Raw genomic sequence first — 15614 nt, 5'->3', positions numbered from 1 at the left:
ATCTTTCCAAGTAATAGCAACACATTTATATGCTACCAATAACACCAAACGTACAAAAGCAATTTGAACTTTATCCAAACCCATTCCCCTTAATGAATACCCCAACAAAAAAAATCATTGGATCCAAAAGTAGTTTAAAATTATACAATTTTTCCAGAACTATTTTAATTTCTTGCCAAAATGGTTGGACTTTCACACAGGTCCAAACAGCATGTAAAAAAGTACCAATACATAAATCACATCTAAAGCAAGAATCTGAATTACTAAATCCATTTTTTAACCTTTTCCGGGGTCAAATACAATTGATGTAAAAAATTATAATTGACCATACGATATCTTATTTTAATTACATTGACTTGACACATGTTCGCCCAATCATCTTCATCCCATTTCAGTTTAGATTTTTCCCAATCTGACTTATCCATATTGTCTTGTAATAAATTATACATAACTGAAACATAACCCTTCTTTGGTATAGTAGAAGTCAAAGATTCAAATTTCGACAAAGTAGGTAAATACATCTCTCTACCATAATTATCTTTTACCAAAGCCCTAAGCTGATAAAACACAAATAAAGAGTTTAAAGGTATTTCAAATCGTTCTCTCAAATGGATAAAAGAAATAAATTGTCCTACAAAAGAGTCCTGTATTGTCTTTATACCTTTAGAATTCTAAATCTTTAAATAATTATTAAACATTGAAAAAGGAATAAGCCGATTATTGTATAATGGAGTTAAAATTGGTAATTTATCTTTTGACCCAAAATTTTTTTTTAATCCAAATGTTTCAATATTGGCATATCATATTCCTGTAATGAAATCAAATTCCAACTAAATATAAATTCATGTATCTCCGTTCTAGGTAGACATGATATCTCCAACTTAGCCCAACTAGGAAGTTGATCCAAATCCATCAATCTACTAATAGACTTCAACTAAGCTGCCTCATAATAATTTTGAAAATGTGGCAGTTGTAAGCCACCCAATGCATATTTCCAAGTAAGTTTGTGCAATGCTACTCGAGCTAATTTACCTTTCCACAAAAACTCTCATACTGCTTTATTCAAATCCTGAAAAAAACTCTTTGAAAGCAAACAAGGTATTGATTGAGATAAATATTGAATTTGAGGAAAGATATTTATTCATCTGTAATGGAGGATTAAAACCATGTACCCAGATGCTTTTTGCTTATGTGGAACTGACGACACTGGGTCCACACGCAGGTCACCTTACTTTCAGAACTAGCAGATGTAATTAAACTCAGCCATGGGGACTTATCTGAAGATACACTTTGAAATGGAATTCCACTGTGAGGCCCAGGGAAAGCAGTTGTCAAATGCAACACTCTGAAATTGACGAATTGGTCACAACCTGTCTTGCTCGAGAAGTTTTAATAAGTCTTTGTATCTACGAGATAAACCAGGAAGTTATAACATCCTGGTTCCAGAATAATTAATCTTCTAAATTGTAGAATGTAATGTTCAGTTTTGATTTTGACTGACAAATATTAGAAGGAGTAGGCGCATGATTAATTGTTTTTGGGGTATATAAGCCTGTGGTCCTGCTGCTGAAGTTTAGACTCTCCGAGGGGTGGGAACACCCCTTGTCAAGAAGGAAGAACAGCCAGAGTCCGAGCAACGTCCCGGTCGGGGGAGGTGGAGAAGCTGCTACCAGCGCCCTGACAACCTACTACAAGTGTGCAGTCGTTGCCTCGCTTCGGCAGTTGGGACCAGTCCAAGCGTTGATAAGTATAGTTGGGAAGGGCTTGCATATTGTAGTGTGAAATCAGCTTTTGAATTAGTAATAAACATTTGTATAAACTGAACTGCTCTCGGTGTGTGTGTCTATTTTCTTTCGGTAGCTCAAACACTGTGACCAATCTAAATGAACAAAATGAGAGGTATAAGTTTACCCAAGACAATTGGCGCTGCGAGCAGGATTGGTCTCAAGATGTTTCGCCGAAAGAAACAGGTGAGCCCTGAGCAGTTCTTGATTCCTGGATGGACTTCCAAAGACGATGGGTTTGGCATGTTGGCCAATACCCTGTCTTTGTTGGGACCACCCATTAGTTGGGATGAGAAGTTAGACTCATCAAGTGCACCTCTGGGAGAGCGGGTTGCCACTCTCCTTCGAGAAAGTAAATTTCCTGATAAAAAGGGAACGCTAACGAATGGTTTTTGGCTGCTGGCCACAGCATTACGCCACTCCGTTCAGCGTGAAGCAGAATTAATTCAAAGAGAAGTAGAATCTCAGTGCAAAAGAAAGCAATTAGAGGAGGAGCTAGAAGTCCTGCGACAATGCTGTTCCATGATGAGCGAGATTGTTCGCACCAGTCAGGACAGAGCCAAAGAATGGGAAGATAAGCATGTCCAAATGATTTGCCGTAATATTAAACTCCGGCAGCAGCTCTGTGCAGATAAGGAAAGGCATGAAGTAGAACCCAATCCATATCGTAATCATGCCATGATAAGGAATGGTGACGATCCTGATGTAATTGAGGATTGGGATGGGAATATCTGGAATGACAATGGTAATAATGCAGATACTCCTCAGCATGTGTCTAACATACTACCCTCTCCATCTGCTGTTCACGCCCGCCCTATAAGGCAGCAGATTTCCCAAACAGACAGAAGGGGGGATGATGTAAGGGTAGAGATGGAAGGGATAGATACCCCGGTTTCCCATGTGGACCCAGGGGAAAATACCCAAACCCCTGATTATGCTCTATGGCCTACTCCCTCTGTTGGATGGCCTCCACCTCCTCCCCTAGACTGGGAGAAGGACCCTGTGAGCCAAAGTGGGAACAGGGGTCGGAAGGAGTCAATGATCCGTGATTTCTCTGTAAAAGAGCTGGCTGCCATTGGAGATCGATTTAGGCAAAAAGCAGGGGAACATCATCCCCAGCTGCTGAGTCCTCCTGGCCCAGCTGTGCTTTCTGCTCCCACTGCTGCTTCTATCGAGCTGGCTTCTCCTGCTTCAGTTATTCATGATGAGGTAAAACAATGGGTTAAACAGGCTCTTAAAGATAACAATAGCATGTGGTCCTGGAAGCCCCCGAACCCTTCTGAAGCCTGAAGGTGTGGGCAGGATTCCCGTGTCTACCCCATCGAGACACGGCGCACACACGGGGATCCGCAGCCCTACATACCGTTAACAATCCACTGGGGTGGGGGTAATGATCGCCAATACTTGGCTTTGGTCGACACCGGTGCAGAGCACTCGGTGATTCCTGGTAATCCCGACCTCTGGACTGGACCGGCCTTTCGAATAGAGGGGTTGGGAGGAGCGGTCACCCTGGCAAAGGAAATAAAAGTCTGTGCCATGGTGGGTGATAGCCCTTCCCCTGTCTGGTTACATGCCCTGGTGGCTGCTACTGACGAGTGTATCCTGGGTATTAATATGTTGGCCGGTATGGCCCTTAATATTAGCCAAGGGGGATTTGAATTTGGAATTCGAACTATTACAAAAAAACTAGTAGTGGGTCAGGCTAAGTGGGATCCTGTGATGGTGCCAGCCCCCATGAAACCAGTGTGCATTCCACAATATCGTCTCCCTGGGGGGCAGGAAGAGATTACTGCCACCATCGATGCTCTGCAAGAAGAAGGGGTAGTGAGGCCCGCAACGTCGCCCTTTAATAGCCCTGTTTGGCCAGTCCAGAAGCCGGACGGCTCCTGGAGAATGACAGTTGATTATCGATTTTTGAACAAACATGCCCCACCACTTGCTTCAGCAGTTCCGGACATTGTCACCCTTATTGAAAACATTGCTACTGGGAACTCAGGAACATGGTATGCTGTCATTGATCTCGCTAACGCCTTCTTCAGTATTCTTATAGCTGAGGACTCACAGGATCAGTTCGCCTTTACCTGGAAGGGGCGCCAGTATACCTTCACCCACCTTCCAGTATCGCCTTCCCTCTCAATTCACCATTATATTGATGATGTGGCCTCCTGGAGCCTCTGGCAGAAACAAGAGGGTCGCCGAGTCCCGCTGGGATTCTGGTCACGTACCATGCCCGAGGCTGCCACTCGTTATTCTGTTTTTGAACAACAGTTCCTAGCCTGTTACTGGGCCCTGCTAGAGACTGAAAGAATGACAGGTGATGCAGATGTTCAATTGCGACCTGCACTTCCTATAATGAATTGGGTCCTGGCTAATGATGCTAATCTAAAGATCGGGCGGGCTCAGCAGTCTTCTATTGTTAAATGGAAGTGGTATATTCAGAGTCATGCGACCAGAGGGCCTGAAGGGGTGGGCCACGTACACGAACAGGTGGCTTACCATCCCAGGTCAGGAACTCAGTTATCGGAGGAGGGGGATGGTGGCTCCAGTCAGTATGATGAGTTGAAGGCAGTCACTTTACCACTAGATCCCCATGATCACCCTCTTCGCCTGTTTACTGATTCCTGGGCTTTGGCTAATGGACTTGTGGTATGGATGCCTGATTTGCAAAAGAACAACTGGATGATACATGACCGCCCAGTATGGGGCAAAGAGTTGTGGCAGCTGTTGTGGGATGCTTCCCACCATCGTGAGATAACCATTTATCACGTTGATGCCCATACCAATATGGCGACTAACATGGCTCAACATAATGCAGTAGCAGATCAGCTTGCCACTATCAGCTGTGCTGATACCGTCCCCCTGGCTCAATGGGCACATGAACAGAGTGGTCATTTGGGGGAGAAGGGATCAGCTATGTGGTCCCGTACACATGCTTTATCCGTCCATCAGGATGATGTCCGCATGAACGTACGTACATGCCCAGAATGTCGGCTTGTGAAGTTCCATACCGTTCCACCTGGTCCGCATGGCCAAATAAAACGGGGTGCTCACTCAGCTGCGGTCTGGCAAATTGATTACATAGGCCCCATGCTAGACTGTATGGGTAAATATTACGTCCTAGTAATGGTTGACACCTTTTCGGGCCTGGTTTTTACTTTTCCCACCAAGACGGCCGACCAAGCTAGCACTATCCAAGGACTAAACCATTTGATTTATCGTTATGATGTTCCAGAGGAGATTCACTCTGATAATGGCTCGCACTTCTCCGGGAAAGCAATCTGTGATTGGGCAAATGACAACGGTATTTTATGGGTCCACCATATTCCTTATTACCCGCAGGCTGCCGGGTTAGTTGAACAAATGAACGGCTTACTGAAGGAACAAATTCGTTTGTTAACATCACTGGGGACCCAGAAGGGATGGTGCCATGTGCTGCAGCAGGCAGTCGACAATTTGAATCATCGCCCTTTAAAAGAAGGTACACCTTTCCACCGACTTCTTCACGCTCCTGAATTACAGCCTATTCCAGAGGAATAACAGTCATTGCCCCCCATCCCCGAACTAGAGAATGTTGGAGAAAAGGTATGGGTGGCACCACCAGGTAGTGGCCCTCCTGTAAAAGGGGAAATAGTGACACCTGCCCAGGGTAACACTCGGTGGGTAGCTATTGAGGGACAGGATGATTTAGTCTGTTTAAACACTGAACGCTTATGGTATCGTGAGTGACATGTGTCAGGCTTCTTTGTTCCAGGTTCTCCATTTTACACTCCTGGTGATCTGGCTTAACAGCTGCTTTGATGCCAGCAATTGGATTTGTAATGTCGAGGACGTTCCAAGGGAGTTCCCCGTGGGAAACACGGTCCGATGCATTACACCAAGGAAGTCCTCGGTCACCAGCCTCAAGTGCAGCTTATATAAATATGTTATTGTTCAGCATGTTTCAAAATCTGTTCGTGAGCTCCAGTGTCTGGGTATTGTGGCCAACAAGGATAATTTGAGCCTTGGTTGGAATCCTTTCTCATGGCTAACTGCTACATTTGGGGGAGTGGGCCACACTATCCTCCGTTGGTTGCTCGCATCATTGCTTATCTTTGTAATTGTTGTTTTGATTTCTCTTCTTTCGCTCCCTCTGTACTCAAATACTGGTTAGGCCTCGCAAATGACAGATTGTGACCAAGGGGTGGAATGTAATGGAGGATTAAAACCATGTACCCAGATGCTTTTTGCTTATGTGGAACTGACGACACTGGGTCCACACGCAGGTCACCTTACTTTCAGAACTAGCAGATGTAATTAAACTCAGCCATGGGGACTTATCTGAAGATACACTTTGAAATGGAATTCCACTGTGAGGCCCAGGGAAAGCAGTTGTCAAATGCAACACTCTGAAATTGACGAATTGGTCACAACCTGTCTTGCTCGAGAAGTTTTAATAAGTCTTTGTATCTACGAGATAAACCAGGAAGTTATAACATCCTGGTTCCAGAATAATTAATCTTCTAAATTGTAGAATGTAATGTTCAGTTTTGATTTTGACTGACAAATATTAGAAGGAGTAGGCGCATGATTAATTGTTTTTGGGGTATATAAGCCTGTGGTCCTGCTGCTGAAGTTTAGACTCTCCGAGGGGTGGGAACACCCCTTGTCAAGAAGGAAGAACAGCCAGAGTCCGAGCAACGTCCCGGTCGGGGGAGGTGGAGAAGCTGCTACCAGCGCCCTGACAACCTACTACAAGTGTGCAGTCGTTGCCTCGCTTCGGCAGTTGGGACCAGTCCAAGCGTTGATAAGTATAGTTGGGAAGGGCTTGCATATTGTAGTGTGAAATCAGCTTTTGAATTAGTAATAAACATTTGTATAAACTGAACTGCTCTCGGTGTGTGTGTCTATTTTCTTTCGGTAGCTCAAACACTGTGACCAATCTAAATGAACAAAATGAGAGGTATAAGTTTACCCAAGACATCATCTTAATACAATTAACACGTCCAATTAGAGTTAATGGGAGATCTTTCCATTTAGATAAGTCTGCTTTAATTTGCCTCATACATAATTTAATTGATATAATGATTGATAGTCATTATCCACAAACACACCTAAATATTTAATTTTATTTGTCCATCTTAATTTTGTAATATTTTAAAATTCAGAATAATCTTCTACTCCAATTGGCAAAATTTCACTTTTATCCCAATTAAATTTATATCCCGACAATTCTCCAAATTTTGTTAAACATTCCTGTAACTGTTTCAATGATCTCTCAGACTCTGCCAAATATATCAACACATCATCTGCAAATAGATTAATTTTATATTCTTCATCCTTAATCCTCATCCCTCTAATATCCTCATTTTGTCTAATAGCCTGGGCTAACAGTTCTATAGCCAATAGGGCTGGCGACAATGGGCAGCCCTGACGAGTTGATCGAGTCAATTTAAAAGGTAAAGATATCTGTCCATTTGTCACCACCCTAGCAATCGGATTCATATACAAGGCCTTAACCCAACCAAATTTAAATTTCTCTAATACATAAAATAAAAAGTCCCATTCAACCCTATCAAAAGCTTTTTCAGCATCTAATGCAACTACCATAGGATGATTAGGTTGCCGCCAATAAGCATTAATCAAAGTAAGCAATCGAAGTATATTATCTGAAGCATTTCTATTCTTTGATCAATATGTACTAATTTAGGTAAATATTTAGCAAGTTTGTTAGCTAATACTTTCACAATAATTTTATAGTCTACATTCAATAAAGAAATAGGTCTATATGAAGATACCTGTAAAGGATTTCTATCTTTCTTTGGGATAACAGTTATTAAAGCACTCAAACACATTTCCGGTAACTTCTGATCTTCAGTAACTTGATTTAACACTTCCCCAATATATTAGAAAATTCATCATAAAAGACTTTATAGAATTCCACAGGACTCATCTCCCAGGGGCTTACCATTAGGCATTACCTGAATAGCTTCCTTAATTTCAAAATCTGTAAATGGAGATTCTAACTCCTGAATATCTTTCTCATCTAGTACCAGTAATGTTAATTTAGATAAGTAAGAATCAATAGAACCATTACCCTGTTTCCCCTCAGAAGTATATAATTTTTGAAAAAATGAATAAAACTTGGCATTAATTTCAGGCTTATAGGTTATTATTGAATTCTTCTTAACAGCATTAATAATCTAAGACGCCTGTTCAGCTTTCAATTGCCAGGCAAGTACCTTGTGAGCCCTTTCCCCCAACTCATAATAACGTTGTTTAGATCTATTAATTAAGCACTCAAACTGGAGTTTGTAAAGTATAATAGCGTAACTTTAATAGAGCTTTTTTTTAATCTTCTGTTATATCTTTCTGAAAATCCTTCTCTAATTCAGCAATCTGATTTTCCAACTGTAAACTTTCTGCCAAATATTGTTTATTAAATTTTGTAGAATAGCTAATGATCTGTCCCCTCAAATAAGCTTTTAAAGCATCCCATACTACAAAATGACTCTTTACAGAATTAACATTTTTGGTCAAAAATAAAGAAATATGCTCTTTTACAAAGGTAACAAACTCTGTTTTTTTTTTCAATAACATTGCATTAAATCTCCATCTATACATCGAATGTACTATCTTCAAACTTTCACAAGAAAAAATTAATAAAGAATGATCTGATATAACTCTTTTATATTCAGTTTGCAGTAACCTACCCTGAAAAGGTGCTGATACAAAAAATAAATCAATTCTGGAAAACGAGTCATGCCTTGAAGAATAAAAAGAAAAATCTTTCTCTGTAGGATTAACTTTTCTCCAAATATCTACCAAATTTAAATCTTTCATTAACGCATTAAGTTGTATTGCCATCTTTGACTTCCTTATACTCTTTGGATTTCTATTTAATAAAGGATCCAAAACACAACTGAAATCACCACCCACTAAAATATTCTTTTTAGCCTGATTTAACAAGAAAAAAGCTTCTGAAATCAACTGCTCATCTGTATTGGGTGCATATAAATTAAGCAGTGTCCAAAATTCTGCAAAAAAAATTACAATTAACTCTTTAAACTCTACCAGCATTCCCTTCAGTACATTCCAATTCAAATGGTAAGTTCTTATGAATTAAAATCGCTACTCCTTTTGCTTTAGAATTAAAAGAATAAAAAAACTTGACCAACCCAGTCTCCTTTGAATTTCAAATGTTATTTCTCAGTCAAATGTGTTTCTTGTAAAAAAGCAATTTCAATTTTCATCTTTTTTATATACGCCAATACCCTCTTTCTCTTTATTGGATTATTTAACCCCTGAACATTAAAAGTTGTGAAGTTCAATCTAGACATAATATTAACTATTAGTAAATACACACACACAAAAAAATTAAACTCTATAAAATAATGCTCCCGTTTTTAATCCTTCAAACATAAAAGGAGGGAAAAAAAAACCCTTCTTGAAAAAAAATCAAAACAAAAATAAAAAACACATGCAAAAGAAAAACCACCCAAAGACAGGGTGTGGGAAACTCACTGGTGGCAGACGACCAGCAAAGTTTTCAGTCTCATCCACCACCCCCCCAGTCGGATACATATGTATTATATAGATAAACACGTTCAAATATAGTCCATATCTTCAACCTAGTAACTCCACACCCAACGGATTCTGTATTTCTTCTTTCTTTCCATTTTTTCCATTCTTTCCATTTCCACTGCCATTTCCATCTCCTTTTAGGAGACAAAGGCAGAGAATGACCACTTCTTCTCAATTTCAGCAGAGAGTTTGCAAAAACTAAGGCATCATGATCATTTTCAAAAAATTGAGATTGAAAGTTTCCATAAAAAACCTTCAATATTGCAGGGTAACGAAAAGTGAACTTATAACCCTTTCACCAAAGAACATCTTTAGCTGTATTGAATTCTCGCCATCTACGAATAACTTCCTGTCTCAAATCAGCATAAAAAAAGCACTCTATTATTTTGAAGCATTAATGGGGATTGGTTTTGTCGTGCTTTTTTTTTACTGCCAGATGTAAAATAATTTCTCTATCCTGGTATTTTAAACAATGAATCAAAACTGCTCTCGGCGGTTGTCCTGGTAGTGGTTTTCTTCTCTGAGCTCTATGAGCCCTATCTAACTCCAAACCTTCAGGAAAGAACTCTTTACCCAAAACTTCTGGGATCAGGTGTATAAAGAATTTTATAGGATCAGAGCCTTCAATATCTTCTGGAAGACCAACTATCTTCAAATTATTTCTTTGACTCTGATTTTCCAAAGAATCAATCTTCTTCAATAAGTCTCTTTTTTGAATTACCCAATCTACGAAAGATCCTTCCACTTTTACTATTTTTTTCCTCTATTATGCTCCACTTGACTGACACTCAGAAAAAGCTCTCAATTTTCTTAAAATTTTCTTGTACAGTATCAACAGATTTTGTATATCTAATAATGTCACTTTTGACTATAATCTTGCTTCATATTTGACATTTCTTCACATAAAGTATGCACCTTCATTTTCACCTCCATAAATCCTTGATTCATTTGATCTGATATTTATTTTGACATATTACCCATCTGATAGGCAATCCCTTCAAGAACTGTAAACGTAGGATCCATTCCAGGTTCCAGTTCCACTTTTTGAGGTTTACCTTCATAGGCTGCTGGCTCCCCCTGCTGGACGTATTCTGCAAAGGTAAGTAGTTCCCCTTCCGTCGGCATAGATGCCTTGACAATGCAGCTGTGGGTCTGGACACCCGACGCCAGTTCACCAACCTCTTCGGAGCGCCGGCATTCGAGCTCCCCCGCAGCCCACACCTTATCAAGGAGTTCCTGGACCTGCGACGCTCCATGCAGGCCAGCCAAAGCCATGGGGCGCGTCAGAGCGTCTTCCAACGCTACTCCACGCGTCCCCAGGCTGCCCAGCAAGATCGCGGGACCGTGGGTCTCTCTGTCGACCGTGTCGTCCACGCACACAGTTTCACGTGCACACAGATCGGCAGTGGCTGAACTCACCAGGGTGCTGGCACCATCTTGCAGGAACAAGGTCGGCACCTGTGTCAAGATTGGCCGAGCTGCAATCCTCTGGGCCTTAGGAATTGCTGAAATTGACTCCGAGGATTCAGCTGTAAAGGTAGACCTCAATTCTTCCGTAATTTTAAATGGCAATTTCTTTTGGAGTTGAGCCTTAGATTTTTTTACATTAGTTGCCATAATAATTTTTTGTTGTTTTAAAAATTAAAAATATAATTTTAACTTATTTTAAACAACTTAAAGTCGGGCGTTTAATGTTCCAGCTGGGAGAAGGTGGAATACACGTCTTGCCTTTACGCCATCTTGCCCCATGTAATTTTTCCAAGAGGTATACAACTATCATCTATCCATTCCAAAATTTGAATCTGATCTCCATGTAACTGCTATGTAATTTTTTGCAACTGTCAATGCAATTTTTCCCAAATTCCTTTTGAAACATATTAAGCTTTAATTTTGGTTTAATCCCAAATATATTACCTAATAAGAAAAGCATGGGACTTAACTTTAGTTATCAGTTCTAAAAATATTACTAAGTCCATCCAAAAAGGTCTCAATTTTGAACATGACCATATGGAGTGTAAGATTGTACCTAAAACTTTTGTCTGATAAATCTGATTTCAACCTATTTAATTTTTGTGGGGTAAGATATAATTGATGGAAAAAATTATATTGAACCAATCTATATCTAAAATCTATTGTGTTTGTCATACTATCATGACACACTTTCAACCAATTTTTCTCCCCAATACTAATATTCAAGTCTATTTTATAATCTGCATTTAACAAAGGTGTAGGTCTATAGGAAGAGGCTTTAAAGGATCTCCATCTTTTTTGGGAATCATTGTTATTATTATCCATATAACCATATAACCACTTACAGCACAGAACAGGCCAGTTCGGCCCTACTAGTCCATGTCGTAGCAAATCCCCACCCTCCTAGTCCCACTGACCAGCACCCGGTCCATACCCCTCTAGTTCCCTCCTATCCATGTAACGATCCAGTCTTTCCTTAAATGTAACCAATGATCCCGCCTCGACCACGTCTGCCGGAAGCTCATTCCACATCCCTACCACCCTCTGCATAAAGAAATTTCCCCTCGTGTTCCCCTTATAATTTTCCCCCTTCAATCTTAAACCATTTCCTCTAGTGTGAATCTCCACCTTTCTTAATTGAAAAAGCCTATCCACATTTACTCTGTCTGTCCCTTTTAAAATCTTAAACACCTCTATCAAGTCCCCTCTCAATCTTCTACGCTCCAGAGAAAAAAGCCCCAGTCTGCACAACCTTTCCCTGTAACTCAGACCCTGAAATCCTGTCAACATTCTTGTGAACCTTCTCTGCACTCTCTCTATTTTGTTTATATCTTTCCTATAATTTGGTGACCAAAACTGTACACAGTACTCCAAATTTGGCCTCACCAATGCCTTGTACAATTTCATCATAACCTCCCTACTCTTGAATTCAATACTCCGATTTATGAAGGCCAACATTCCAAATGCCTTTTTCCACACCATCTACCTGAGTATCAGCCTTGAGGGTACTATTTACCATTACTCCTAAATCCCTTTGTTGCTCTGCACTCCTCAATTGTCTACCATTCAATGTATATGACCTATTTAAATTTGCCTTTCCAAAATGTAGCACCTCACATTTATCTGTATTAAATTTCATCAGCTATTTCTCAGCCCACACCTCCAGCCTTCCTAAATCACCTTTTAATCTACGGTAATTTACCTCACTGTCCACAATACCACCAATCTTTGTGTCATCCGCAAACTTGCTTATCCAATTCTCCACCCCTACATCCAGATCGTTAATATATATATCTATAACAAATAATAGTGGCCCCAGGACAAATAATAGTGGACCCAGGACAAATAATAGTGGACCCAGGACAAATAAAAGATTCTGGCAATGTATGTGTTTCGTGCGCCTGACCTAATACTTCTGTAAATGGAGGAATTAATAAATCTTCAATCTCTTTGTAAAATTTAGATAGGAAACCATCCTCTCCCAGAAACTTATTACTCTGTAAAGAACTTAATGCTTCCCTAACCTCAGCCAATGTGAAAGGTGCAGCCAACTCTCCTTGGTTAATTTGGGTAAATTAATTTGGGATTAAAAAATTATCTATTTTATTATCATCTTTCAAAGATTCAAATTTATATAACTTTAAGTAATTTTTTTGAAATTATTAACTTCTTGGGGTTTGTAAGAAGTTAGATTTGAATCATTCTCGAAGCTTGTTCTGTCTTTAGTTGCCATGCTAAAACTTTTTGCACTCTTTCACCTAATTCATAATATTTTTGTTTAGTTCTCATAATCGCTTTCTCTGTTCTGCATGTTTGCAAAGTATTATATTGAAGCTTTTTATTTATAAGGGATCTTCATTTATCTTCAGCTACTTGCCTCTGTAAATCTTTTTCTAAATTCTTTATCATTCTCCAATTGTTCTAATTCTTTCATGTAATCTTTCTCAACTTTAGAAGTATAACTTATTGTTTGATCACATATACATATATATATATATATACTTTCATCACATCCTATGAAATAAATTTATTGGGAACCGAATTAGAATTAGTTTCAAAAAAGAGTCTTATCTGTTTTCTAATAAATTTGTAAAAATTTTTCCTTTTTAATAACATAGAGTTAAACTTCCATCTGTAAGCTGATTAATGTCTATCTACCACTGTTACTGTCAACAACAAGGGAGAATGATCAGATAAAATTCTTGACTTGTACTCTACTTGCTGTATTCTACCTTGAAGTTGTGGAGATATTAAAAATAAGTCAATTCTAGAATACAAATCTCCTCCAAGCATCTACCAAATTTAAGTCCTTCATCAATGACAGTATAACTTTGGCTGCTTTTGTCCTTACTGTAGTTCTTCTTGACCTGTCTAGAATTGGATCTAAACAAAAATTGAAGTCTCCTCCTATTAAAATATTTTCATTTGCATTTGTTAAATTTAAAAAAGTTTCTTGTCTGAATTTATCATTGTCCACATTTGGTGCATATATATTCATAAACATCCAATGCTCTGAAAAAATTTGACAATTTATCATAATATATCTACTTGCAGGATCTGTAATTATATTTTGTATTTTAATGGTAAGTCTCTTATCTATTAAAATAGCTACTCCCCTTGCCTTTGAGTTAAATGAAGTTGCAATATAACCTACCCAATCCCTTTTTAACTTCTGATGTTCCTTTTGAATTAAATTACTTTCTTTTAGAAAAGCTATATCTACGTGTGCCAATATCCTTTTCCTCTTCACCAGGCTGTGGAGCTCATTAATATTAAAACTTAAAACATTCAATACTTTACTCATTACTATATTTTTTGATCATCCTGATAGGACATCTTCCCTTCACACCTCTCCTCCCAACTCCCTAGCTTTTCAATTCTCCTATAAATCAGGCAATTTTTTCTATGTAATCCAGATAGAAAATAAAATAAAAATATCAAATTAAATAAACAACCCCCCCCTTCGTTAATGTTATTACTGTAATATACATTACCTCCCTTTACTTTATGGATAGTGGCCAAAGCCTCAAACACACACATGCTTCATTAGATATCTTATTTTTACTTCTATTCATATCTTTAAGACAGATTTACCTAATCTTAATCAATTTTATTATATTTCAAAAGAAGTTTCAAACACCTGCTTGATGCGTTGCCCTCTAGTCAACTTCTTGATGAATATCTGGTAGAACATCTGCGTACTCTTGCGCACGTCCAGGGTGTGTGGAGAACTTGTTCAGTCCTCCTTATAGGAAAACCTTAAGAATTGCAGGATGACGTAAAATGAAGCTATAACCTTTTTTCCCACAAAGTGTTCCTCACCGAGTTGAATTCTTTCCTTTTCTTCAACAATTCGAAGCTAAAGTCTGGGTAAAAAAAGATCTTGTTTCCCATTATATTCTAATGGACCCTTTCTTTCCTTGGCTTGTTTTGCAGCAAGCTCTAAGATTTTTTTCTTTAACTTGATAATGAAGACATTTTATCAAAATAAGCCACGTTTTTGGTCTGGTAAGTCATGGCCTTAGGGCCCTTTGGGCCCTCTCCATTTCAATATCTCCTTAAACCTCATCCTGTCCGAAGGTTCCTCGGATCCAGCGTTGAAAAAAAGTTATATTATCCCATTCATCACCTTCTTTAACCCCAACAATTTTGATATTGCTGAAGTCCTCTAAGGAGTCAACTTTTTCATACAATTGCTTGTTAACAACATCCAATGCATCAGCTGAGTTTTCTATTTGTCCATTCTTTCTTGAACCATTTGCACATTATTAACTCTCTTCCACATCATCAAATCTTTTTTGCAATTTATTGACTAAGTCATAAATTTTGTTTGTTTATTTATCTGATTTTCTCATGTCCATTCTTACTTGTTTCAGCTCCTTCATAATAATTAAGATTTCTGTGCTTAATTTCTGAATATTAATTGACATTTTAACTTTCATACCTCCTGCTACGATGCTTTCAATGCAGCACCTACAGAAGTTATTATGGAATGTTCAGTTTATTAGGCTTCTGAGGGAGTAGAGGGATGGCATGCTTTCATGGCTATTATATAATAGGAAAAGTCAGTGGTAATATTTACCCCAAGGAATGGCAGAGAGGACTAAATAGGTAGAATGGCCTACTTCTACACCTTTATCTTGTAGTCATGAATTTAAACCTGTTCTAGCATCTCCACCTCAGAAGTCTTGATGTAGATCAGGGAGTGAGCTCTGCCTCTCCCCTAGAAGTCTATGACCAGCTCCTTGGTCAAACTGAAATAAACATCGAATCCATAATTCAGCCATTTGGCCCATCTAA

The 15614-nt window shown here is 39.0% G+C and overlaps 2 protein-coding genes across 4 annotated transcripts in view; one reads left to right on the top strand and one right to left on the bottom strand.

The window, feature by feature from the left end:
• The window catches only part of LOC138755667 (KAT8 regulatory NSL complex subunit 1-like), a 221979-nt gene that overhangs the window by 57313 nt on the left and 149052 nt on the right, over positions 1–15614 (bottom strand). The gene's annotated exons all lie outside the window — the stretch shown is intronic.
• On the top strand, positions 1151–6580 carry LOC138755668 (uncharacterized). Of its 2 annotated transcripts, none has more exons than XR_011352456.1 (2): positions 1151–1970; positions 5536–6580. XR_011352456.1 is itself a non-coding variant. In XM_069922061.1 (2 exons), the coding sequence occupies exons 1-2, from the start codon at positions 3321–3323 to the stop codon at positions 5568–5570; spliced, it is 1977 nt and encodes a 658-aa protein (XP_069778162.1). In that variant the 5' UTR covers positions 2793–3320; the 3' UTR covers positions 5571–6577. The 2 variants fall into 2 exon arrangements, 1 of the variants encoding a protein (XP_069778162.1); XM_069922061.1 differs by lacking the exon at positions 1151–1970 and adding an exon at positions 2793–5262 and having other exon boundaries at positions 5536–6577.

Source organism: Narcine bancroftii, chromosome 2 (assembly GCF_036971445.1).
Source record: "Narcine bancroftii isolate sNarBan1 chromosome 2, sNarBan1.hap1, whole genome shotgun sequence".
Classification (NCBI taxonomy): Eukaryota; Metazoa; Chordata; class Chondrichthyes; order Torpediniformes; family Narcinidae; genus Narcine; species Narcine bancroftii.
This window is presented reverse-complemented; position numbering and strand designations above follow the sequence as displayed.